Raw genomic sequence first — 24,563 nt, 5'->3', positions numbered from 1 at the left:
GTGCTCAGACAGGCAGTGTGTCAGCCTGCACAGTGCAAGGCTGCCATCTGCTGAGGAGAGGGGAGACTTCGGCATGTTGGCACTGTATGTAGATACATTAATGTAGCTTGGTGTGTTATGTACTGTATCTAAGTATATGGATCTCTAGATTAGGTCGTTTTGCATCATGTTTTTTCCGCTTACAATAGGAATGAGTAGACATGAATATCGAATCTGTTCTGCATTACAATCAATGCAAAGGCATGCTAATTGTTCAGGTTTCTCAAAAACTAGAAAAAAAGATTACATATTTCCTGATTCAATTAAACTAAGAGAAAGCTAATAAGCTAAATGAACTGTGATGCTAAAGCCAAACTGGATGACTGCAGTAAATGAATATTCAATTCAACTAAATATAGGCTTTTATCAAATAATGTAAAACAATCATGTCACTTAATTTACCAGCACTTACCGTTATGTATTTTAATGTCTATCCTATGCTACAAAATCATTGCTTTGTTTAAAAAACAGTATATAAAAAGCGTAGTTGACTTTGTCATTAATTGTATATTATTTTAGAGATATGTTTATTAACACCCTAGTGTAAGCATGGTGACAACGGCTAAGAGTGTAAAGCCAAGCTAAAGGCTAAAGTCAGCTTGCTAACTTGCTCATGTCTTTAATATTCATGAAGCCTTAGAAGTTTTCGCATTAGTTAGTTTTGCAGGATTTTAAAAGGCGTCGGGGGTGAACTACAAAGAGACCCAGTGGGAATATTAATCCAGTACGTTGTTACTTTACATTTTAGCAGCGATTTAGCCGCCTAAATGTTCAACACCACGCACTGACAGTTTGAATAATTCCACGTGGTTGTCCCTTTTTTCAATCTCTGGCCTCAAAACTGCTCATTCCTCTTTTGATTGATTACTTTAAAAAAAGTCCCATTTCAATTACTAATTTGACCCACAGCAGCTTCCAGAACACTTAAATATGTATGAATGCTAAACACAGCCACTAATCACACTCAGCCTGTAAAACTGTGGATTAAGTAGGAATGTGTAGTGTGTACCGGCTTCTCCGCAGTTTTACTAATCTTTACATATCGTTGTTCATGACAGATAAGATGAAATTGAAGATCAACTCTTTCTCTTTTCATTTCGGTGTAGCCTACCTGAATGTATCTTCTGTGCACTTATCTTTCCTCGCAGCCAATCTGAAGACATACTGTAGATTCTAGAAACTTCATCTCCTCTGTTTCATCCTGCGCTGGGGTTCCTGCACTCTGTCACCAGCGAGCTCAAAGGGGGGAATCTGTGACTTGATAAGTCCGGGTAACATCAAGGAGACACGATGTTTTATTCATCGGCACAAAGCTCCTGTATTCCCTCAAATCAAATTCGCCCGCCTTTGTTTGAGAAATCGGGCTTGAGGTTTGAGACGTATAGAAATGATTGGATTTCTTAAACTTAAAAACAGAGTTATGAGTGCGGGAGAGGACAGGGTGGTGTTTTAATAACATTAGGAGGTTATTTTCTGCATACATTTATGTTTTCTATCAGATCTTGCATGATATCTTTTTTATTTTTCTCTTATTTGTAATATTTCCCACAATCCTCTGCAGCGTTGTCTCTCTCTCTAAGTCAGCCGCTCTCACATTCGGTGACCTTGGCCCCCCCCGCTGATTATTTTGTTTTGTTGCAATTCTTTCATCCTGTGTTTCTCTCTTTCTCTTATTTTTTGTATCCCTCCTCTCTCACACTCTGACACCCTGCTGCTGTCAAAGACATTCAAATATTGTCAAAGCAGCGCATACCGAGGTCAGATGTGATCTTCAGATATTTTAGGAATAATTTGTTCCCTCTTAGATTGGACAATGCCGTAATTGCAGAAAGGTCTCATCACTCGATAAATGCTCAATAAACCCGAGCTGAGCCCTTCAGGAATTAAAAATTATTAGGAGTGAGTTTCTACGTTCGGGATTTAATCTCATCTGCTCAAATGTTCTATTTTTTGTACTTCCTTTTGTTCTCCTTTTATCTTCTGTCTTGTTTCACCGTGTTTCATCAACTAAAGTAAATTAAACTAAACCCCTAGACTCCCAGAGTGTCAGCCGGCTCATAACCTGATCCAGGTCACTGCAGCATGTCACCGAGTCACAACGCTGCCGAGTTCTCCACTCAGATCCATACGACTCCTGAGCCATCCCATTATTGAACCAATGTACACTGCAGCCTCAGTATAAACATTGGCTTCTTTTTGGAAGGTGATAAGAATAATTTCCCTTTCCAATGAGAGCTGGCTCCAGGCTCCTCATTAGTCCAACAATTAATATCAGGAACAATTCTAGTCCTACTCTTCCATTGCAATTACTGTAAATGCCCAGAATGTAAATTGAAGCACACTGGGAAATGGTAAGAAAAATAATGCTGCTCAAGTTTTCCTGTTAGCTAGTTTGTATACTGTTAGTGGAGTAGCACTCAGTCAGATCTCAGTAGGGCTCAGCAATAACTCGGTTAGTCTTCTGACGCATTTTGATGTGTTTGTTGATAGAAGAAGTCATATACACTCCCTTTTTTTTCTTTAAATACAGTTAGTCAGAACGGCCAGTTTGCACTGCTTTTTATGTTAACCCCCTCAGCCACTGCCATGAGGAGACACATTTGAATTTGTTCAATGTTTTATTCACAGATATACTCAAAAACATCAGAGAAGGAAGCTTTGGTGACTGGATGGAGCGCACCTTGAGACAGTGGGTGTTTCTCAATGTCGAGGATATTGGCTTCCAAGCCAATATTTCAAGGATGCTACGTCATAAAGTGGCGCAGCAGGACCGTTCCAATGTCCAGCATACTTGGAATTCCACTGAGGCCGCGTTCTTGGTTTGGGGGAAATGTCGAGGCTGCACATGGGTAGACTTCGCATCCTTAAAATCCCCACAATGCTTTGCGCACCGACCAATTTCCCCAAATCTGTGGCGGAAAATGTAAGGCCTCTCATATGACGCACACCTGCACACTTGCTAGCCTGTTTCACTCTTCGCTTTCCGAATGCCAGGAAGGATTCTTGCCTAGCTTCTGAAGGAAGTGACTCGGAACACATGTCACTTCACATGTGCTACCATTGAGAAACACCTAGTGGGTGTTTCTCAATGTCGAAGAAGGATGCTCCAGAGCCACTATTTCAAGGATGCTATACGTCATCGAGTCCCGCCGGAGGACTGTTCCGATGTCCAGGCGTCCTTCGTAGCGAGACATTTCGAGGCTGCACATGTGTATCCTCCGCAGTCTTAAAATCCCCACAATGCTTTGCGCACGGACCAATTTCCAAATCTTTGGCGGAAATCACGCTCCATTTAATGCGGGGCCTCTCATATGATGCACACCTGCCTGTTAGCCTGTTCCACCATTCTTCGTTTTCCAAGGCTAGGAAGGATTCTTGCCTCGCTTCTGAAGGAAGTGACTCGGAAGACATGTCCTACCAAAGGAAGCGTCCTCGACATTGAGAAACACCTAGTCACTGCATCTTCCAAGTTACCAGACCAGACCCCGCCCAGAGGGAGGGAGAAAAGAGGAGAGGAGTTTATACTGTAAGCGAAGTGAAGAGAAGCGTTAGGAGAGCTCTGGTTTGTGATAGCTGTGATCACGTTTGCAAATCTCTGTTTTATCACTCTTAATCAATCATTTTATATTTAATTTTTAAGTCATTCAAGCTGACAAAAATTGATTTGTTCGTTGATCCTGATAAGGCCTCTTTTTCATCTGCTTTAGGACAGACAAATTAGTCTTACAATTAGGGTGCCTGTACTCCTTTTCAGAGGTGCCTTGAGATGAAATGTTCCCACAGGTTCATTAACTGTGTAATTAAATGCATCACTACATTTAACCTCTGTGCCAGACACATTAATGCATCAATAATCATCGTCCAGTCATTTCATATACAAACTGAAACATAATGAAATGGGCCAGTCTTTTCTCTTGGTACTTTAAGAATATTTTGAGGCCAGAGTTGTTGCTTATGAATATTGAAACCGTTTTTTAATGATATGCCACACAACTTGTTTGATGCTTTCAACACCTGAAACCACTCAGGTTTTGCGTATTGGAGAAGTGAAATGGTCAAAATCTATAATTTGATTTTAAGAAATAAAAGTCTATTCAATAGAAAGGTTTATCACAGGGAGGCTGCAGTTAGGCCATGTGCCTGGAGATGCATAAAGACAGACGAACCAAACCATCTGACCTGAACTGGGTTGTGAGCCCAGCCAGATCCTGACAACTAGTCGTCAATTAATCAGCAATAAGGTCAAATGTAGGAAAAGTGTCTCACAACCGATATTTCCCCATAATCTGTCATTTTCAGTATTTTGCCAACTCATTGTGTTACTTGCAATCTATATAGTCACCATCCATTATATTAATCTTTATTCACAGGTTTGTATCTTTAAAAGTGAATCAATCTTGGAATGTATAAAGATCCTGATTACTTGCTTTTGTTTCTTTAAATTATTTGTACCTTTGTACTCTGAGTGAATACATTTAGAGAACGTAGTAATTGATCTTGTAAATGTTTGAACATTATGATAGGTCGTCTAGTCAAAGTCAACTTTCAGTTTTGATACTCAGTGTTGTTATATCTGATTGACAGTATAGCATGTTAAAACATTTGAGCTAACTACAGTGTTATATGTTAGAAAAAAAGCATAATATTGGCGTTGAGAATATCAGAAATAACGGTATTGTATACTGTACTTAGATAACATGTAAGCAAAGTACATATATAGTGTGTTAAAAAAATTGAAAGAATTACTATTAGTATGTTGAATAAGTGAAAATAACGATAGAGCAGAAAACCCACTCGGATGGAGCCAGCTCTTTGGACGAGTACGAGAAGAGCAGAAGACAAAGGAAGATGAAGAAAAAGGTATGGAATGAGGAAATGAGAAAAACAGGCAAAGTACATTATGTTAAAAAATCTGGGAAATAGTATAGTAAGCTCTATGAGGAAAATAAGCCAAAATACGAAGTAGTATAGTATGTGGGAAATATACAAAATGCAACATAGTATTGTTATGTCGAAAATATGCCAAAAAACGACAGAGTATGGCAAAAATATGCAAATAACAACATAATATAGTACGGCGAATATGGACATAAAATACCATGTTTGTTTGTTTTTGCATTTTTTCGACATGCTATACTATTACTTGTTTGTCATTTTGGCAACATTTAAATTATCCAAGATTCTGTCCAAGAAAACAAATCTAAGATCTCGTGCTAAGCAATCAAACAAACGGGGTCTCTGAAGCCAAACAGCAGGGGGCGCTAGCTGTCACAAGATAGCTTCTAGTTTAGACATGACAGCAACGCTTGTTTGTTTTTGACTTCTTTTCTTTTTGACGCAAAATAGATCGTCACTTTGACTCTCTTCGAATTACAACATTGAAAAATGAAAACTCAACCATGAACTACAATGAAAGTTATTCTGTGGTGAGTTTTCTATCACATTTATTCGCTCGCCTGCACAATGTTTACTAAAAAGTTGAAACGCATGTCCCCATGTTTCTCCTCATAGAGCCCCAGGCAGCCCACCCTGCCTCCGGTCTCCAACAGGACCCTGACCCACCCGTCTTTCATGCCTCTGTACCTGACTGCAGGACAGCACGCCGACTGTGCGAGCCTAACAGGTAAACTGATTTTTAAGTTACCCACATTAGTTTAAAGCAGGTGTGTCCGTGTCCAAACTACGGCCCATTTTGAATCGGCCCTCGCCAAATAAAAAAAGTATAATGAAATACGGCCAACAAAGAAACTTGTGCTCTTCTTATATTGTACTTCTTAAATATATATGTACAAATATTTACACAGTATTATTCATGTGTTAATAAGACCACTTTTCAAATAAATTCAGTCAATAAAAGTTGGAAACATTTTCTTACAAATCTTAGTTTTTAAGAAAAAAGGCCCAATAAATTATTTACCTAACAAGCTTGAAATATACCCTTCATATGTCACCTTATTATAAGCAATCTGAGGCTTTTGTTGTAAGGAATGGGCTGCCAACAGAATAAAGTAAACCCTATGGAGAGCTGTGATGTAGGCTGTTTTTGTCTTAAGGCATTTACAAGCATCATTTACCTACATTTGATTGATTTTGCTAACTTATAACTGAACTTATGAGGCAATAAATTTCACCTCTAGTGAGCGGCCCAGACCTTCGTATATTTTTCTGTATGTGGCCCTCGGTGAAAAAAGTTTGGACACCCCTTAAAGCTTTATTAAACCTCCGATTTAAGTGGCTGCTGTTACAGTTGATAACAAATAAAGTTTTGAGATTACTCACCACTTGTGGAAGGCTGGGTTAGTAATGTAACAACTACAATTTCTTAATTAAGTATTAAGTTAAATTAAAATGTGTAAATAATCTAATTTGAAAATGTTTTGATGAACAACTGGAATATGAAACTAAAGCTTTTCATTTCAAGATATGCAATAATTAACCTTTTGCTCATGCACTGTACTGCTAATCAGACTGACATGCAAATGAATGTTCCTTAACATGCAGAAGTAAGAAATGATGATCAGTCATTTGTAATACTCTCAATATTTTTATAAGATGTTTAATATGCTATAAATAATGTAGTATTCTTGTTTCCATGCCCTTATCATAAATACATGATAATAATGAGCCTTTATTAGATTAGATTGGTTAAAGGAGTTTCTGTTACTAGATCATGTTGTAAAACTGACAACTCCATCTTCTTCCAGTCCTTCCCCTCGGCCCAGCAGAGTGTTTCTACTCTGATCCCACCCTGGCCTGTGGAAGGATCCCCAACGTAGTAAGTGATTTGAAGGTAAGTGGACTTCATAAACCCATATCTTAAAAAACTAATTGCCATGAACATCCACAATATCCGTAGAATGAAGTCCCTGGAAGACATGAACACTGACTTAAGTTGAATGTCTTAAATATAGTATTTGTTTTTGTTGACATATTGGATGTTTGTCGTTGTATCAATGTTTTAGAATCTATCTATATAAATTGGGCCTTTGTCAAGACTGTTGAGTTCAATGCATTTTCAATACTTTTTTCAGATTTATTAGATTAAAACTGGCCATTAACAATTAGGCAAAGTGAGCCCTCAACCGTTCATCCTCAAAGTAGTCAACTTGAATAATACTGAACATTTATTAAATGAATATGTGGGGATATTTCTGGTACATGCATATTGAATTGGCACAGGGTCTCTCTGGATTGGCGTACTGAACTGCAAAACAAGCGTTTTGATCAATATAACCCTGGATTGTGAGAATGTATTGAACACTGGTTGAGGTCCTGTCCTCTGTGTTTTGTATGTATTGTTTGTTGTAGAGAGCAGAGCTTATGGAGGGGATCAGGCAGACGATAACTTTTAATAAAATAGGCTCAGTCCTGTTAGGTGGAGCTAAGACCAGGAGACAGGATGGAAAGAGGCAGTTTGTTTTGACTGTAAAGACGTTATCAGTGTTTTTCATTTTAGGTACAAATATGAAAGATCTGCGATGATTGTATTATTGAAAGAAACCGAAGTTCACGTAATAATTGGGCCCTATCGCAGAAAAGAAAGGACGATGGCAGTAAAACATGCAACATGGACATAATCAGAAATGTAACCTTCTAAAAGTAAATGTTGAAATGCTTATATGAACATGAAGACATCCATGTTCTTATTTCCTCTGTTCAGCTTCAAGCCATCTCATGGTTGAACTGTAATCTTACCCGTTAGGCTCTATTTTCTATTAAAACCTCTTTTAAACGTGTATTTCTTTCAGGTTTTCGAGTGCTTCAAGCTCAACACTCCCCCACCAGTTATGTCCCCCTGCCCGGCTCCACCTCCCTGTCCAGACCCATTCAAATTCGGACCACACCCCACCAGGAATCTGGGCCACCTCACTCTGGAAATCAACAACCTCCAGCCTACAGTGCAGAAAGGCCAGGTTGTGCTCCAGCTGACCCAGGAGGAGGACCAGGCCATCACTAACCTCCTGACACTGCACTACCAAGAAGAGCCTTCGCAGATGGATGAGACCCTTACCAGTGTCAACCCCAACTCGTTCTGTCATCCAGAAACGATCGACTTCACTGCAGCTGAAGAACTTTCCAATCCCTTCCTTAGTGATCTGCAATATCCAGGGGAAACCATTGAGTTCCAGCAGGGAAGCTGTTGGTCAGAGACAGAGCTTGATGCTGCCAACACACTCTTGAGCTGCTCTAGACTGGTGGAGCAGGAGGGAATAACCCAGGGCCACAACAAATCATCAGTAACACTTCCAGGGAGAGGATAAGGCACCTCTGTAGAGTTTACTAATGTAAAGGACATCTTAGATTCTGAGGGAGAGGCTGTGCATGTCCTCCTGAGCCTAGGAGACACAGGAGTTTAGGAGTATTCTGATATATTGTTGTTACCTTCTTGTCCCTGTGTGTTAGCTTTACTACCTCATTATGCAAACCGCTGGTTGAACTTGATTAATATACTTCCTTGTTTTTCTTGGATGAGAGTTAATATCTCAAAAAGTCTACATTTGAGTTGCATATATTTTCCTAATGTAAAAATGATGAAGCGTTGAGCTTAAAAGACACATGTTTGTTTTATTAAAAGCGTTACTGTTTTTGAAGGAGAGAATCCCGCACTTATTATTTACAACATAATACATTTACAGCATATCAACATATAATACCCTGCCTTTACTGACCCCACGCAGCAGGGGGGGCTATTGTTCCACAACGGTTACTGACACAAGGTAGTGGACAGCACAATGACTAGCAGTACAGCTCGGTCCACATGCCTTTACAAAGCTATTGTGCCCTGATAGGGATTTAGAGTTTATTCAAAAGGCACTTCCTGATAATATGTATTCCAAAGTTGATCTTTTTCTGAGATAAATTGCTTTAAAACACTGGTAGTTATGAGCCTTCTACAAGATTGTAGTTCCATAAAAACATGTCATATCCTGTATTCTGGCCACAGAAGTGACACATGACAGGTTGTCGTGCATGGCAGGAATGAGATGTTTCAACTTGTGTGTGCATGTGACACAAGGGGCGTTTACAGGAAAACCCAACCCTTTTGCCTTCAGGTCTGATATGTACAATCTGGTTGAGCAATGACTAGAAAGACTGGCATTTCAAATGTGCAGCTGATGCAGAGCCACATGCTCGCAGGAGGCCAACTCTACAGCTGTGATGCTGTTATGTAATGCAAGTCATTCACAGCTCCCAGCCGCACACTCACGCACTCCAGTCATATAAATAAGGCGAGGATTAAAGGTCTGTCACGATCTCCTTTTATCTTTCATTTCCTGGTTCTGGAATCAAGAGTTCTTGGTCCTTTTTTTAAAGAGTGATTTCCTGTAAACGTCTGATCTCAATGAATGGTGCCGGCCTTGCTGCTAGAGACCATGCTGGCGGCCTGCATCACTCTGTAGCGCTCGCGGAGGTTCCGCCGCCTCACATGCTCGTTGGTGATCTCGATGACGTTTCCGATGGGGAACCAGCCCTTCTGACCGTCAGACAGGCGGATGCCTTCATACAGGCCTGCGAGAGAGGAGAAAAGGGGTGGGGTGGGGGGTAGAACAAACAAGGGGAAGATTGGACTGTCATGCAAGAGAGTCAAAACATATCAATGAACTGCTAAAGTGAGAGGATTGAGGAGTTACGGGGATCAGGGTGTATAAACAAGCAGAGTAACAGGAGGAGGCATGTTAGCAACACAAGGTCGAGTCAGTAGCTTCCACATCTGAAACAATAAGGTCAAATATAGACCAAGAGGACACGTTAGTTTGACGCAAGCACAGATTTCATATCACTTATATGTTTGAGGTGCGTGGTTGTGTTCTGTAAAACAGGAAATGTTTACAATCCTGTTCGATATAATCTTTTCTGATAATTCTTTGGGTCACAAGAACCTTTACTGGAGAGGTGGAGTTGAACCCAGTTCTACCAAGTGAGCTTTATGACGGCCCATCTCACTCTTTCTTTTATACTAAACCAAATGAACAACTCCTAGTTTGGGTTTCCATCCATGTTCTTACCCTCGTTGGTCTTCCGGATGACGTTGATGATCTCAGTGGGCTCTAGGGTGAGCTCGTCTGCCTGCTGGGCGACGTACTGCTCCACACACTGCACCTGGGGACAATCTGACACACACACACACATCACAATGAGTATGGGGAACGCACCACCACATACTGTACATTCACTTTGTGTGTGTCCTCACCAGGGTAGGTTTTTCACGACGGCCATGGCCGTCGTAGCCCCTCGGTCTGGCCGTTATTCCCCACAAATAATTGTACGTCCTACGGCCACCATGGCCTGTGTGCCCCTGATACTGTTAAAATCTCGAAGTTGCTTTAAAAGCGACAGAACAGTGTTTTCTGAACTGCATTATGCTGCGTTCCCAACGGACGCGATGCGAATATTCTCATCGCTCTAACCGCTGGAGTTTCACCGCGGCTGTCAGCTGTGTTTACTCCTGTCATTCAAACAGGACGCACTGGAGAGGGGGCGGGGCTTATGTCCATGTAAATACTGTGGTGGAAACCAACTACGACAAAATTAACCTTTACAGTGATTTAATTGTAATACACGTTTCAAAATGATGCCGAAGTAACTACATACTGATACCGGTTAGTAAAAAACATGAATTAATGCTTTGACAAGTCTGCAGACAAGACGACAGGCGAAAAAACCTTTTAAAATGCGTGTTTTCTGAATGGATCAATCAGGCTAAACTAACCTGTAGCTGCTCCGTCCACACTCACAACAACGTCCTAAACACAGAATTAAAGCAGCGACTGTATTCGCCATGACAGTCTATGGGTTTGTACATGTTTCACTTTTTTCCAGTTTCTGAACAGAGCTGGGAGGAGTACACACACACACACACACACACACACACACACACACACACACACACACACACACACACACACACACACACACACCTTAATGATGTATGTGCAGAGTTTGACCCTTGAAGGCTGTTTCTTCTGCTCTGAAATGGAATATATTTGTTACCTATTAATAGAATTTTAGATTTTTAATTTATTTGTGAATGGGAGAAGTAGTAGATGGAAAACATACCAAACACTAATTATTTAAAGTAAGAGTATTTTATTTTATATACGGTAATACTAAGGAGGCATAGGCCTATATGATGACATTATTGATATTAAAAAAGTGATTTTTCCATGTCATTCGTGTGTTTTTCTTATCAAAAAGTGAAGTTATTTATTTGTAAGCTCCAAATCCAAATGTTTCCCGCAATGGCCTTTGTGCCCTGAAAAAATGTGTGACACCAAAGGCCAAATGGCCTTGCCCCTAAAATGACGAAATTCCAAGCCTGGTCCTCACCCCAGTCCTCATAAATCACTTCATCTTCATCTTTGTCTGGGTTGGTGGGGTTGGGGAAAGCCGCCATCCACCTGTGCATGTCTGACCTGGAATAAATAAACAACGTTGGATTAAGAGGACTGTAATTGAGGCTGTTCACATGTTGGTGAGTCCCAAAGAGCTACTCACTGCGAGGGGGCTTTGAGGAGCCGCTCCATCATGCGCCCCTGGTGGTTCTCCAGCAGGGTTAGGTTGAAGCAGTGCTCCAGGGGGCCGCTGCTGCCCCCCCCACCTTCGTCTGCTGCCTGCACCTGCACCAGAGAGCGGTGGGCGTGGTCGAGAACCACAAAACGCTCCGTACTGTGGAAGAAAAGAAAGGTGAGTTTTTGGATGAATCTACATTTGCAGAGGTGAAGGCATTTAGGGCATTTTCTATTGCCATCATTTGTTCTGTCTGTGGCAACAATAACATGTTAGCTCTGTAATCCTGTCTTCCTCTTACGTCTCTTCAAACACTATTTCCAGCCACATTTGAGGAAGTTTGCAGTCATTTCACTTCTAATGACTCACTGTTAAAGAGTCCGGATTGCTTTTGCGGTCCGTGGTCACATTCTCCCCATGTTTAAAGTAGCATTACGAAAAGCTTTTGTTCTCACCAGGTTAATGATGAATGAAATGAAGTGTATGCATTTGAAACGGCATCTTTCCTGAGGCAAATACGAAACTTCAGTTACTGAACAACAACAAAGTCAAGTGGGGGGTATTGTTTTACAGAAGCTGCTGGAGCGTTTTTCTCCAGGCGTGTAGTGGTTCGCCGTTGGGTGTAACGTTGACTCAGCTGTGCTTAATAACTTACAAGCATAAGTACACACTTAGGCACGGCAGAGTGACTTAGCGCTGTTAGTTGACACGCATTGTCATATGTAGGTCAGTGTGAAGTCAAAAAGAGTTCTGTAGGAATTTGGGGCCCAAAGTCTTCAAATCTAGTAAGGACACACTTTGAAAAGAATTACACTTGAAATATGTGTTAATGAAATGTCTTTCAATGGTTTTATTTGATCTGCATGTGTGCAAATGACTTCAAAATATTAAGAACATGCAGTTCCATATATCCAAAGACTGAATTTGTCATGATAAGAAAAGAACATGCCATACACAGTGTTCATTTGTGTGAGGCTGTTCTTTCAGATTAATGCTAACACAATTATGCTTACTCAATGCTAACATGAGCTAACGGGAACATCGGCATGTATCTTATGTGTACAATTTTAGTTTGGCTTGTCCTTTGCATTAAAAAAATAAATCTGAGTCTCTTTGCTTTGTTATTTGTGTCGCAGGTAGGTTGGCGCTAGAGGAAGAAGTGATTAGGATTCATTCGCCCTGCACATTGCGGTCTGTAAAAGCTGTCAATCAAGCACAAATTAACTCAACTTACGCGACCAACTGATAGACGGAGACAAAAACATTGCAATTCAAAGATCTAGCCCACAGGCTCTGTCATCATCACTCCTTTCCTCACCCTTTCTTGGCAGCGATAATGAGCAGGTCGTTGAAGAGGAAGAGGTAGATGGGGGTGAACTTTGGCCTCATGTGGAAGAGAGTCGCTCCTTTGGACATTTCCTGCAGCTCTCCCTTCTTCTCTAAGTGCCGTGTCTGGGAGATGATTGGGACGGCCTGAAGAAAACACACAAATATAGCCTCGTTCTGGGACTTTTCTAATCAACTAAGCACTTACTACTAAACATTGCACACACAAGTTCACCTTGAGCTTGTCGAACTCAAGCGTCTGATGGATATGGATCAACTCCTCCATCTGCCTCATCTGTCCCACCTGCGTGTTACACTCGACAATGATCTGCGGTTGGAGATGAGAGAGAGGGGGGACAAAGATGAGAAGAATAAGCTGGGTAGACTTCTTTCCACACATTTCCTCCATCAGCTGTTATTTCAAACTAGCTCTCCTTGGGAGTATCAGGTTCCTTGCTTTGACTAATGTCTCCCTGTTTGTCTCACACCGCCTTTGCCCTCGCTGACACGCAGAGCTCACTCAAAAGGAAATCAGACAATGGGTGATGTCAGATATCCGGCGGCATGCGAATGATATGGATTTGAATGCAGACAGAGGGGTGAGGGTGAGGGGCGTTTACCTTGGAGACTGAGGCCAAAGCCTTGGAGGCCGTCTGCTCCTCTGCTGTCCTCTCCTTTGTTCTCTTCAGGATGTTCTGCAACCACAAACAACAACTTTCTACTTCTGCAGCGGACAAACACGACACATTTGTTCCATCTATATGCAAACAAGGTCAATAGGTTGAGACGAGGTGTGGGTTTGCTCATAGGTCAAGAGGCAGTGACAAGTGTGAGCGGGGAAGGTTACGCTGGAATGAGGACATTCCAGCGAGCAACGCACCGTGATGACTTTTGCCTTTTGATGGCTTGTAGCCGGGTCAGTCACACAGCATGTACTGCTGCTCAGACACCAGTGGAAAGAATGTAGCGTCTGCAAAGGCGAACTGCATTCCTGTGCCAATCACTAAACTGTGACACTGACCTGATTTAGGATACCTGCTCTACATTTATACAATTATGTTAGCTAAGAATAAAGAATGGTATGGATGGGTTACCGAATGTGCATTCACCTACAATTATGTTGCTTAAAGAGACCCACCAGAATGATACTCAAAGTGACAGCAAATTAACATTCAACGACTCCACAGAGATTTGAATAGACTACAAAGACAAACACCAACTACAAAGATAAACTATGAACTTAAGAATGATCAAAATAATTACAAATAAAGTACAAAAACACTACCGTGACATGTTCAAATGCTTTTTAAAGTCAAGTTGTGATTTCACAGAGAGTTACGGGCATGCTTTAGACAGCAGCAAGAAGCAGGGCTAGGCTAGCGTTATTTTTATCTAAATGCTAAATTAAGCTAATCCCCTTGTTGCTGGATTCATCAAACTTCTGTACTCGCTTACAGTAAAAGAAAAGAATGGCAAAATGTAACTAGTGTTGCTGTGATGCCGCAGCTCACCTCAATGAGCATCTTGATGCGTGTAATTCGCTGAAAGGGAAGCAGCAAGAAAGACATGAAGGGCAGCCGCTGGCATTTAGGAGACTCCTGCAGACGAGTGATGACCGTGGCAAACTGCATGTTGTTCTTCCTGCATACAGAAAGGCCTTAATGCACACGGAGCAGACAGGCATTTTGTTTGTGCGATGGGAGCATCATGCTTTCTATTCCTTACAGGAGCGAGGTGTAGGTCTTGTCCTGGTAGATCTGGTTGCGGACGTAGTCGATGTAAGCTGGGAAGTTGTGCTGGGCGTGGTAGTGGATGATGTCACAGATGTCAGAGAAGACCACGTCGTGGAAGATTCGGTCCTCCAGGTCCTTCAAGAACCTGCGAGTCAGACAGAAAAGGCTTTACTAAACATTTCTTATACCATTAGCAACAAAGACCATGCCCTATTCATAGCTGCTACCTTTTTGTGAGGCAAGGGAACTCCTACAGTACCATGGGGAACATTTGCCAAGGACACTTTTTTACTTCAATACTTCAGACCTGCTTCATAGTAATTAACACAAACACTGACTAGACCCTCCAGAAAAACGCGGGCAAAATTCCTTGATTATGCGATTAAACATGCAGGGTTTTTATGTTATTTTATGCGGTGAAATTGCGGGAAGTTGCGAAATATGCGGAAAGTTGCGAAATATGCTAAATATGCGGGGAAAAATAATAACAATTTTTTTAAATATTGAGCTGTCTTATTTATTCTCTCTCACACACAACCTGCCACTAACGTTTAACCCCTTTACTATTTAATTAAACACATTCAATGTTTATTTATTGTTAAATAACAGACAGGTGGCAATACTGAACCAACGGCCCTAAACAGGTTCTGATAGGTGTGTGTGTGTTTAAAGCAATTGGGCTATTTTAATCTCACACACACACACACACACACACACACACACACACACACACACACACACACACACACACACACACACACACACACAACCCCCCCCCCACACACACACACACACACACACACACACAACCCCCCCCCCCCCCCCCCCACACACACACACACACACACACACTTCTCCGCCTCATTCTGTTTTCATTTACTCGTTCGTTATCTGACCAGCTTCAATCTTGTAGGCTACTCACCTCGTTTCTTGTAGCCCTGAAAAGGGTTTTGGAGGATGATGCCTCGCTGAACATGAGTTGTTTGGCTTTCTTGTCCGCAGCAGAAAGCATTTTCAAATGTTTGAATGAATCAAAGTGGGTCGTCACCGTCGACTTTCTCTTATGCTCCAACACACAGTTGCACGGGGTGCAGAATAGTTTCCCCCCACTTTTTGCCCGGTCTTTAGTAGAAATGTTCGTCGGTAAATGAGATGGATTAGATTTTTTCATCTTGGTGTTTTCTCTATCGTGTGAGCTCCACACGTTCACTCTATACAGTGTTGTTTACATTCTGTGATGCGCGAGCTGATGACGTCACGTCAAGACGATTTAACTTTTTTTTCTCTCAACTTTGTGTGGAAAAATGCGGGGATTATGCGGCCTTTTGAGAAATATGCGGCCTTTTAAAAATCTGCGCCATTTTGCTGATTATGCGGTAAATTCTACGATCGCAGAATCGCGTTTTTCTGGAGGGTCTAACTGACCATTTAAGTCGTGAAAATACCACTTTCATTTGGGCTCAACTTTACAGCTTTAATACATTTAAGCAATTGATTCCATATGGTCCACATCTGAACATACGCAGTTGTTCATGATAAAGAATACATGTATTATATATAAATATATATCACATTTTTGAGGACACTCTGGCAGAGTGAACCGCTGCAGAAATCCTTTTGATGACTCATTGCATTGTATCCTTCCTATCTTTTGGTATCACAAAATGACCCGGTTGAAGTTCAACTCGTAAACCTCCTTCCTCCTTCCCTTTTCCCTTCTCTCTCTCCTTCCCTTCTCTCCCTCCATGCTTCCTTTTGCCATAGCTCACCTCTCGCTGACCTCCCGGATCCTCAGGATGTTGGAGAAGAGGGTCTTCTTCTCTCTGATGATCATCGTCTCCTCCAGCTCCCGGCTGTCCAGGAAATGTTCGGTCAGAACTCGCAGGGATCGGAGGTAAGAGGCCTCGGAGGTCAACACCTCGAACATACTCTGCCAGGGGGAGAGACACACACACACACACACGTCTTCAAATGATGCTCAGGAGTGTGACGTATTACATGGACAAACAGACTGTGGGTGACAAGAATCCACTCTATGAGAACATTGGGGCGTTCTTTATAAGGCTTGATGTGTTGGTGGTTGTGACACCATCATGATTTAGAGTCCTGCCTGATGTTGGAAAGTTGACTCTAAAAGCTTTCATGAAATATAATCAATAGTTGCTTACAGCAGTGAGTGATGAGCAGGGCAGAAAAACATCACTTTGAGATGTGATTTCAAACTTGATCCTGCATGTTCCATTCCTCTCCTTTAGCCATTAGCCAGCCTCCCCCCCCCTCACATCACTCCCTCACCTCCTGGTACTTGCACTGCTCCGAGGTCAGCTGCTCCAGCACCCCCGCCTCCCGAACAGCTGGGAGGTCCTGCCACAGGGTGCTCTGACCCGGCGTGGGCAGAGTGCTGCTCCGGGGGGTTCCGGACCCTGACCCAGTGCTGGACCCTGAACCGGTGCTGGTCCCCGACCCAGTGCTGGTCCCGGTCCCTGTACTGGCCCCTGGGCGACGGGCCGTCCAGTCCATGGCGTAGTCCACACTGGTTTTGCTAATGTTGCGACAAACTGTCTGCCGTCGGATCTCCTTGGTGATGACAGTGGCTCGGTACGTCTGGTACAGAGGCTCTGAGGCAAGGAGATGTTAAATACAATTATTTATAATGCTCATTTCAACCAAAAAGCCAGTTAAAAGGCTTTCAGTGTGAACGAAACAACATCATTTGCATTCTGTTTCTATGTAAATACTGTTATATTTTTTTATATTTTTCTAGTTCTCTATCTGGGTTTCTAATTTTAGTTTTGCTTTTATGCACGCACCACGACGTCAAGTCAAATTCCTCGTACGTGTCAACCTACCTGGTAATAAACCTGTTTCTGATAACATTACATTAAACACATACAAAGAACTGTCATTAAAAAGCCAAGAGAATATTAGTTATAAACAACAAGCTAATATAGAGGAAGACAGGTATTTCAATCTAATTCAAAGTTACATTGCAGAGTTAGATATAATAGTTTTCAGCCTTTCTCTCAAAGTGCTCAGTCGTTACAAAGCAGTGTCGGTGGTTGGCATAGCAACATACTGACATTGTATCCTCTCACAGGAATGAGCGTGACTCATCTTTGTTTTGTGTATAACAGATTGTCAGCCTACCATCCTGCAGGCGGGACTCCCAGCTGAACGAGGTCTCACTCCTGAGGGACCCGCTCCTGATTGGACGCCTGAAAGAGTGTGGAATGAAGAAAATAGGATTAACAAGGGAGATATGGAAACGTTCAACAAAAGAGTGACTGACACAGTTATTGGTCATCACACACACACACACACCAACGTTGACTTAGAGGAGAAGAATGTCTTATTGATACAAACCCATAAATAGCCCAAACCCAACAATGGCTGCATAGCAAGTCACATACTTTGTTTTGTAGCACATACCTGAGCTGAGCTTAAAAGGTATGTGCTGTTTCGCAGTATACATGCAATTGAGACAATATACTTCGACCTAACTTGAACTTTGATCCTCTGGATTATATACCTGCCGCGCAAAGGATTATGGGTGAGAAAAGCCAGAGCAGCATTCTGGCTTGTGTAATAGAAAATGCAACTGGATGCAGCAGGACTTACTGATATATTTCACCCATGCATACTTCGATAAACTAGGAATCTGGAGTCTGATTCTGTTATTCTAAATATGATGGTAGTTACTGCGTCTCTAAATACTATGTATCTGTATAAGCTCTAAACTCAGAGGGCTTTTGTTGGGATTTTTGAAATGTAGAACAATATGAAATATCATCATCCTAAAAAGAATGGAAGTGAGTTGGAATGCGAGGGTGCTAACTCACGGTTCTTCTGCTGCCTCGCCTTCATTCCCCCCGTTCTGCTCGTCCTCTGAAAAGACAAAGTGTTACGGTCATCAACGTGTGGTACCATTCATAGCTCCTCTCTATAATCAGGTTAGCTCGGTGCTAACCTCTTCTCTGTGTGAGGGACTGCATGGAGGCACTGCTGAGCCTCCTGGGGTCTGTCTTTGGTGGCGGAGGCGGGGGTCTGCAAGGGCTGAGTGGAGGAGTGAGGGCTCTCTGGGGGCTCAGGCCGCTGGAGACAGAGCCGCAGGGGGACGCGGGCCGCAGGTTGCGCCACTCCTCCAGGGTGGGCTGTGGGAGGGGGATCCCTGCTCTGTGTACGGGCGTGAGGCTGCGACCATCGGGGTGGACAGGCATCCTGGGGGGGATGGCAGGGGGCTCCTCGTCCGGGCTGGAGAGGGGTTCAGTGTCCGTCTGAAAGTCGGACGTGGGGTCTGAGGAGCTGTAGGGCAGCTTGTTCCGGCGGGCTGGTTTGCGCACTTTGATAAGAGGAATATCCAGCTCCTTGCACGCAGTCTTTTTAGGGGCGCGGTCGACCATGGGAAGGGTGGCCTCGTAAATATTCTCCTCCTCGTTCTGGGTGGGCTGGACCTGTGGGGACTGGGAGCGTTTTGGGGGGACAGGGGGGGACTCGGAGCGGATGGCGGCTAGCGAACTGAGAACACAGTGAGGGCCGGGGTCCGAGCGCCTCCTGTTGCCATCGGAGATTAAAACGTCCAAACACTGGTGGAACTTCGCCTTGTCCTGCTTGGACACCTCGCCCTCATCGATCACCGACATCCTTTCCACCTCGTCCCCCGCCTCGCTCTCCCCTTCCCCCAGCCTCTCCACCTCTTCATCCTCCTCCCAGTAGTCATCATCCTCCTCCTCCTCCTCCTGCTGCTGCTGCTGCTCTTCCACATCAGTCTCTTCATCGTCTCCCCCCTCCTCCTCTTCCTCCTCCTCGTCCGCGGGCACCCATATGAGTTTCATGCCTGGCCACTGCCGGTGACACACACAGCTGCAGCCCGGCTCACAGCTGGGACTCAGAGGGGTGTGAGGACTAAGCTCCGCCTCCACCTCACCCCCTCCCACCATCTGAGACTCCACCTCTTTTCCATCAGGAGCTGCATCAGAAGAAGCAACACATAGTTAGAGCTTCTGTTACTGAGCTCTGTGTAATGTCACTACAGGAAGATTATAGATGTGTTTATACCATTAGGAGACGCTTAATACAGGGTTCATGCACTTTTTCACCAATGACTTTCAATGACTTTCAATGACTTCTCAATGACTTCTCCATGACCTTTACCTAATTTTCCATGACCAAAACAATTACTCTTTCTCAGCGTTGCCACTGAAAATGGGTTATTTTAACATGGAACAGGAAAATAAGCAAAACACCTCGACAGTTAAATGCCATTTTACGTTTCATTACTATACAGTATGTATTATCATTATATTATTACTATTTCGGCGATTAGATAAAACATAAATTATATTTGATGCAACTTTAGTTACATTTCCATTACTTTTCCTAAACTTTTGGAAAAATATTCTTTTCCATAACTTTTCCAGGGCCTGGAATTTACATTTTGAATTTCCATGACTTTTCCAGGTTTTTAATGACCGTAAGAACCCTGTTAATATCTGTTCCAAGCCTAGAGACCCACCTGTTCCGCATTTTACTGATTCTGCTTATTATTATTTTTAACCTATTTTTTTTTTTAAACTCAACTCCCTAGTTTTGTATGTATTTTTATTTTAAATTGTTTTGATTAAATATGTTTCTTAGATCACTTTCTTCCTCATCAAATTGTGAAGAACCTTGAGATTACATTGTTTTTAAAGTTATACAAATAAAAGGTATTATTATTATTATTATTATTATCATAGGACTCAGGCTGACAGATATTGGGACCCCTGCATTCCACATTCTTCTTTATTTTTGCATATTTCTGTTCAATGCTATTCCTTAAAAACAGCTTTTCCAATATCAATTCTGATATATTACACATATCTTATATGTCATATTATTTTTAGTTTTTTTACATTTCTTGTGATCATTTCTTTGAATATTTTAAATGTTACAAAAGCATTTAAATTATTCTTATAAGATTCTATTTGTTGCTCCTTTTTTCTGCAGCCCATTTCCTGCTACTGTGTTTGTGTACAGTATGCCCCATTCTAACCCAAAGCAGTTCCCTTGTGTAAAGCTGTGTGGCTCTGAAGCTGGCTCTGAAGCCAATGGGTGTGAAGGAGCTTCCTGTTTCCTGTCCCCTCCTTCCCTTCATGCGTCTCCTCAGATAGGAAGGCTCTCTCTCATTAACAGCTGTTTTCCACTTTCACATTGCACGCCCTGAACCGTCAAGTCAGCAGTTCAGCACTAGAGAAATACAGCATTTCTGAGAGTGCTCTCCTAAAATATTCATGAAGATTTTTGGAAGGTTGCATGTGTAAAAAATCCAGTACGGACGAAAGGAAATGGAAGAAGTGGAGGAACGAGAGAGGGAATGGAGGAGGGAGAGTCACGAGTACAGTTAGGCCAACACAGACGAATTATGATATCTGATGATGCAGAGTATTTGTGTTTTCAGACACGCGTTGCATTATTTTAAGAAACAACATGAAACTTTTGTAGTTACCGATTGAAAAGCTGCATTAACTTTCATTCCATCTCGATCATTTCTGAGATATCACAACTAGGGCTTCCAAACATAGAGCAATCACTTTACACTGGATTCATCATGAAAGTTATTTTTCAGGGGAAACATTATCTGGACACAGCTTCTAAAATATGAGGGTTTTCGGCTTTTTCTTTATATACTGCATTTCATATTTTGGGGTTTTATGGACTTTAGGGAAATCAAACTAATGCAATTTGAAGATCTAACTGTGCATGGGCTCTAATTTGAGAATAATGAACAGATAATATAATTGTTATTTTCAGTCCTAACCTCCAGTAGAAAGATAATTGGATTTTGAAGCTAATATTGATACTGGTGGTAAGATGACATATCTCCACAGAACCTGCGCAGAGACCTCCTCTAGCTGATGGGGAACCAATAGGAGGAAGTGAAAGCACAGTGTGAGTAACTGGGGGTGGGTCACACATACACTATTTCCTATAAATCAGGAAAAGACAATACAATGAATGTATTTTCTAATAGTGTTGAGTCAGGCCAAAGGTGGACATCATGACACAGCAAAACATGTCTGGTGTAAAGGAGCTACAGATTGACTGAGATGGAAAGTCCTTGACTTTACGACTAGAGGATAAGGAGATCACTTATGATGAAAGAAACGCCATGGTTTCTTCTATTAGTCTAAGTAAGCACAGTAACCGTCACTTTCTGCTTTCACATTAACACACACACACACACACACACACACACACACACACACACACACACACACACACACACACACACACACACACACACACACACACACACACACACACACACACACACACACACACACACACACACACACACACACACACACACACCTATCAGAACCTGTTTAGGGCCGTTGGTTCAGTATTGCCAGTGGCACCACACCTGTCTGTTTAAGAGCTTATTTAACTTTAAAAGTAATAAAGCACACACTTGCAAAAGTCTCTGCCTATCTCTACGCCTTCTGCTTCCCCAACAATGTTTTATTCTTTCGGTTTTATCAATGAGATTGACCTTTGATCTCTGACTACACTGAGTGAGTAAAACGCTGTTTCCAGTGTCTTCTGATCTTTCTCCTGCAGATGAAAGCTGCTATGAGTATCTTTAAATGCTGCCAGGTCTGAACGGCAGCCAAAGGTAATAGTCTGACACATTTCATTTTCTAGAAATCACGTGACACGCCTTCCTGATATCGAGCTGGAGGAGTGACAACGGTTTTCTTTTTTAATACCGCCCTTGCTTTAATCTGTGGGTATTTGATCAATTGTATTGTTCACACTGAAACTTCACTTTGTACTTCTTGTTTGGGTGACAATCATGAACAACTAGTGAAACATTACAAAAGTCCAAAATAAATATAAAGAAATGGGCAGAGAGAATAATGCCGTCAGCCGACCCTACCTGATCGACCTCCTTCCACCCCGATGCTGTCCGCCTCCCCCTCAATCTCGTTCTGCCTCTTGATGGTGCGGCTCCTCTTCATAGGCAGCGGGGGGGCCTTCTCCCCCCCGAGCTGAAGCTGCAGACTGGCTCGGTTCGGTTTGGGCTTCACCGTAGGCGGCCTCTTGAAGCGCTTAACGGCCTTTGGTTCTGCAGCACCATTGGTGGGTTGTTCCTCTGCTTCAGTCGAGTCATTTTGACTAAACTTGCTCACGATCCTCTTCACCTTCCCTCCTGAAAGCCTCACGATGCTGCCTCTCTCCCCCAGACGAGGGGAGGTGCATTGTGGGGAGGGTTTCGGAGGGATGTGCGGTCGCGGTTTGGCCTCAGATTTGAGGGGTGGTGGCGACGTGGCCCGCCGGGATGTGTCCTGAACAGACATGGTAGCTAGTCTTCTCTCACGGTGTTTGAACTCCCAGCGCTGACCAATCAGAGGTCAGGCTTTCACGGCAAAGGTCAATGTGAGCATGACATCACCACCTGAAGAGTAAAGAAAAAGGAAGTTAAAACAAGCTTTTCTACTGTAGATATAGATAGATAGATAATTTGGTTATAGGAACAGCAGGTTATAATGGCAAACAGGAAAAATATATAGATATAGAGTATCTATAGAATAAACCATGTGACATTTAAATAATCAAGTAAAAAATTCACTATAACAAACTAATACAACTCAAATATAAACAGAGGGTGCTTCAAAGTAGTTTTTTGAAATGTATTGTTGTTGGCGGGAATAATGATTAAGAATACAGCCAACAGGGAATGCAGAGAAACAGACATGTTTTAAACTGGGGATGTAGTGATTACATGTGAGCGCATTCAACTTCTAAGTTAGTCGTTATTATCTTTTTAGGCCTGTGATTACTTAAAAAAGGCCATATCTAATTATTTTCTGAAGTTGAAATAAACATTTACACAACGCAATAAACACTACATATTTCAGTGTTTATATTGTAGTGTAATCCTTCAATTAGACTTTGAGCTCTATTCTTCCACTGTAAGGCCTCAGGGGAAAATGAACGTTGCACTGTAAGGAGTCCAATCCCTTCACATTCTCACAAACAAGGTGTTTACAAGGTGTTTACAAGGTGACGCAGTGGAGTGAAATCCAGTTAGAGATAATTGATGTTTCCATTGTAAAGTTGCCAAACATCTTAAATTGTTATTTATTAACGAATCAAAGCAGAAAAGCGTGACTCTCTTTATTCATTTAGTGCTTAATGGCTGGAATGCGTCACTGTATAAGAGAAGGGAAGCCGATCAAAGAGGTTTCGATTTCAGAGCCGTCATCCTTTGGAAATTATTTGCAAATGTAATATTATTCACTCAGCGTATGAAAGACACATTGAAGCAGCTAATCTAAAAGCCAATTGTCCTCTGGTTTGCTGATCATTCATATGTAATACCTGGGTAGCGAGACAACATTTTGAACGGCATTACTTCGATGGATGACACACTGTTGTAATTCAATTAATAGTTAACCACTGTTTCAATAAAAATCTTATTTTACGAGCACTCCACCCTGTCCACTGCTGCCCTAAACAGGTTGAAAAGCCTTCATTGCTCTTGACATAGAAGTCCATGTTTTCATAAGAAAAGCTACCCTAAGTGTGTTCTGTGTTTTCAATGTTATGCAAGAAAACCCATATCGGAAGGTCATTAAATATGTACACACATGACACTCGAGACGGCAGTAAATCCACAATAGGGCCGCACGATATATGTTTTATCTTAATTATTATTATTTTAATTTTTTTTTAGGACTTGCGATATTATGTAGGCAAATTAACTCAAACACATCATGTTACAATTATTTTGCTGCTTGCTACAAAAGGAAAACTTGCGTGGCTCTCATGCCAGGGGTACTTGAGTGAGTGACATGCTGGCTCTGCATGCACAGCAAACCACCAATCACAATCAAATCTCCACAGCGGACGGACCCGGTGATTAAAAGGTAAAAACACTGAATAAAGTAGTTTCATGTGTTTCTCCAGGGCAGT

General features: G+C 42.2%; 2 protein-coding genes across 5 annotated transcripts in view; one reads left to right on the top strand and one right to left on the bottom strand.

The window, feature by feature from the left end:
• Positions 1 to 2,697: 2,697 nt before the first annotated feature.
• Positions 2,698 to 8,638, top strand: LOC307033112 (uncharacterized protein). Its single transcript, XM_079671398.1, has 5 exons — positions 2,698 to 4,899; positions 5,386 to 5,465; positions 5,551 to 5,662; positions 6,744 to 6,829; positions 7,788 to 8,638. The coding sequence occupies exons 2-5, from the start codon at positions 5,439 to 5,441 to the stop codon at positions 8,298 to 8,300; spliced, it is 738 nt and encodes a 245-aa protein (XP_079527524.1). The 5' UTR covers positions 2,698 to 4,899; positions 5,386 to 5,438; the 3' UTR covers positions 8,301 to 8,638.
• Positions 8,585 to 24,563, bottom strand: part of arhgef15b (Rho guanine nucleotide exchange factor 15b) — a 27,149-nt gene continuing 11,170 nt past the window's right edge. For all 4 annotated transcript variants that reach the window (XM_079671363.1, XM_079671362.1, XM_079671364.1 and 1 more), the window contains 15 exons: positions 22,525 to 23,043; positions 18,574 to 19,572; positions 18,446 to 18,491; positions 17,754 to 17,821; positions 16,902 to 17,224; positions 16,376 to 16,536; positions 14,599 to 14,751; positions 14,385 to 14,514; positions 13,494 to 13,568; positions 13,109 to 13,201; positions 12,866 to 13,020; positions 11,536 to 11,706; positions 11,368 to 11,453; positions 10,047 to 10,151; positions 8,585 to 9,549 (listed from right to left, as the gene is read on the bottom strand). In XM_079671363.1, the coding sequence (XP_079527489.1) occupies positions 9,380 to 9,549; positions 10,047 to 10,151; positions 11,368 to 11,453; positions 11,536 to 11,706; positions 12,866 to 13,020; positions 13,109 to 13,201; positions 13,494 to 13,568; positions 14,385 to 14,514; positions 14,599 to 14,751; positions 16,376 to 16,536; positions 16,902 to 17,224; positions 17,754 to 17,821; positions 18,446 to 18,491; positions 18,574 to 19,572; positions 22,525 to 22,945 (3,156 nt within the window). In that variant the 5' untranslated portion in view covers positions 22,946 to 23,043 and the 3' untranslated portion in view covers positions 8,585 to 9,379. The remainder of the gene's footprint in view (positions 9,550 to 10,046; positions 10,152 to 11,367; positions 11,454 to 11,535; positions 11,707 to 12,865; positions 13,021 to 13,108; positions 13,202 to 13,493; positions 13,569 to 14,384; positions 14,515 to 14,598; positions 14,752 to 16,375; positions 16,537 to 16,901; positions 17,225 to 17,753; positions 17,822 to 18,445; positions 18,492 to 18,573; positions 19,573 to 22,524; positions 23,044 to 24,563) is intronic.

This window comes from Notothenia rossii (assembly GCF_949606895.1).
Source record: "Notothenia rossii genome assembly, chromosome: 3".
NCBI lineage: Eukaryota > Metazoa > Chordata > Actinopteri > Perciformes > Nototheniidae > Notothenia > Notothenia rossii.
This window is presented reverse-complemented; position numbering and strand designations above follow the sequence as displayed.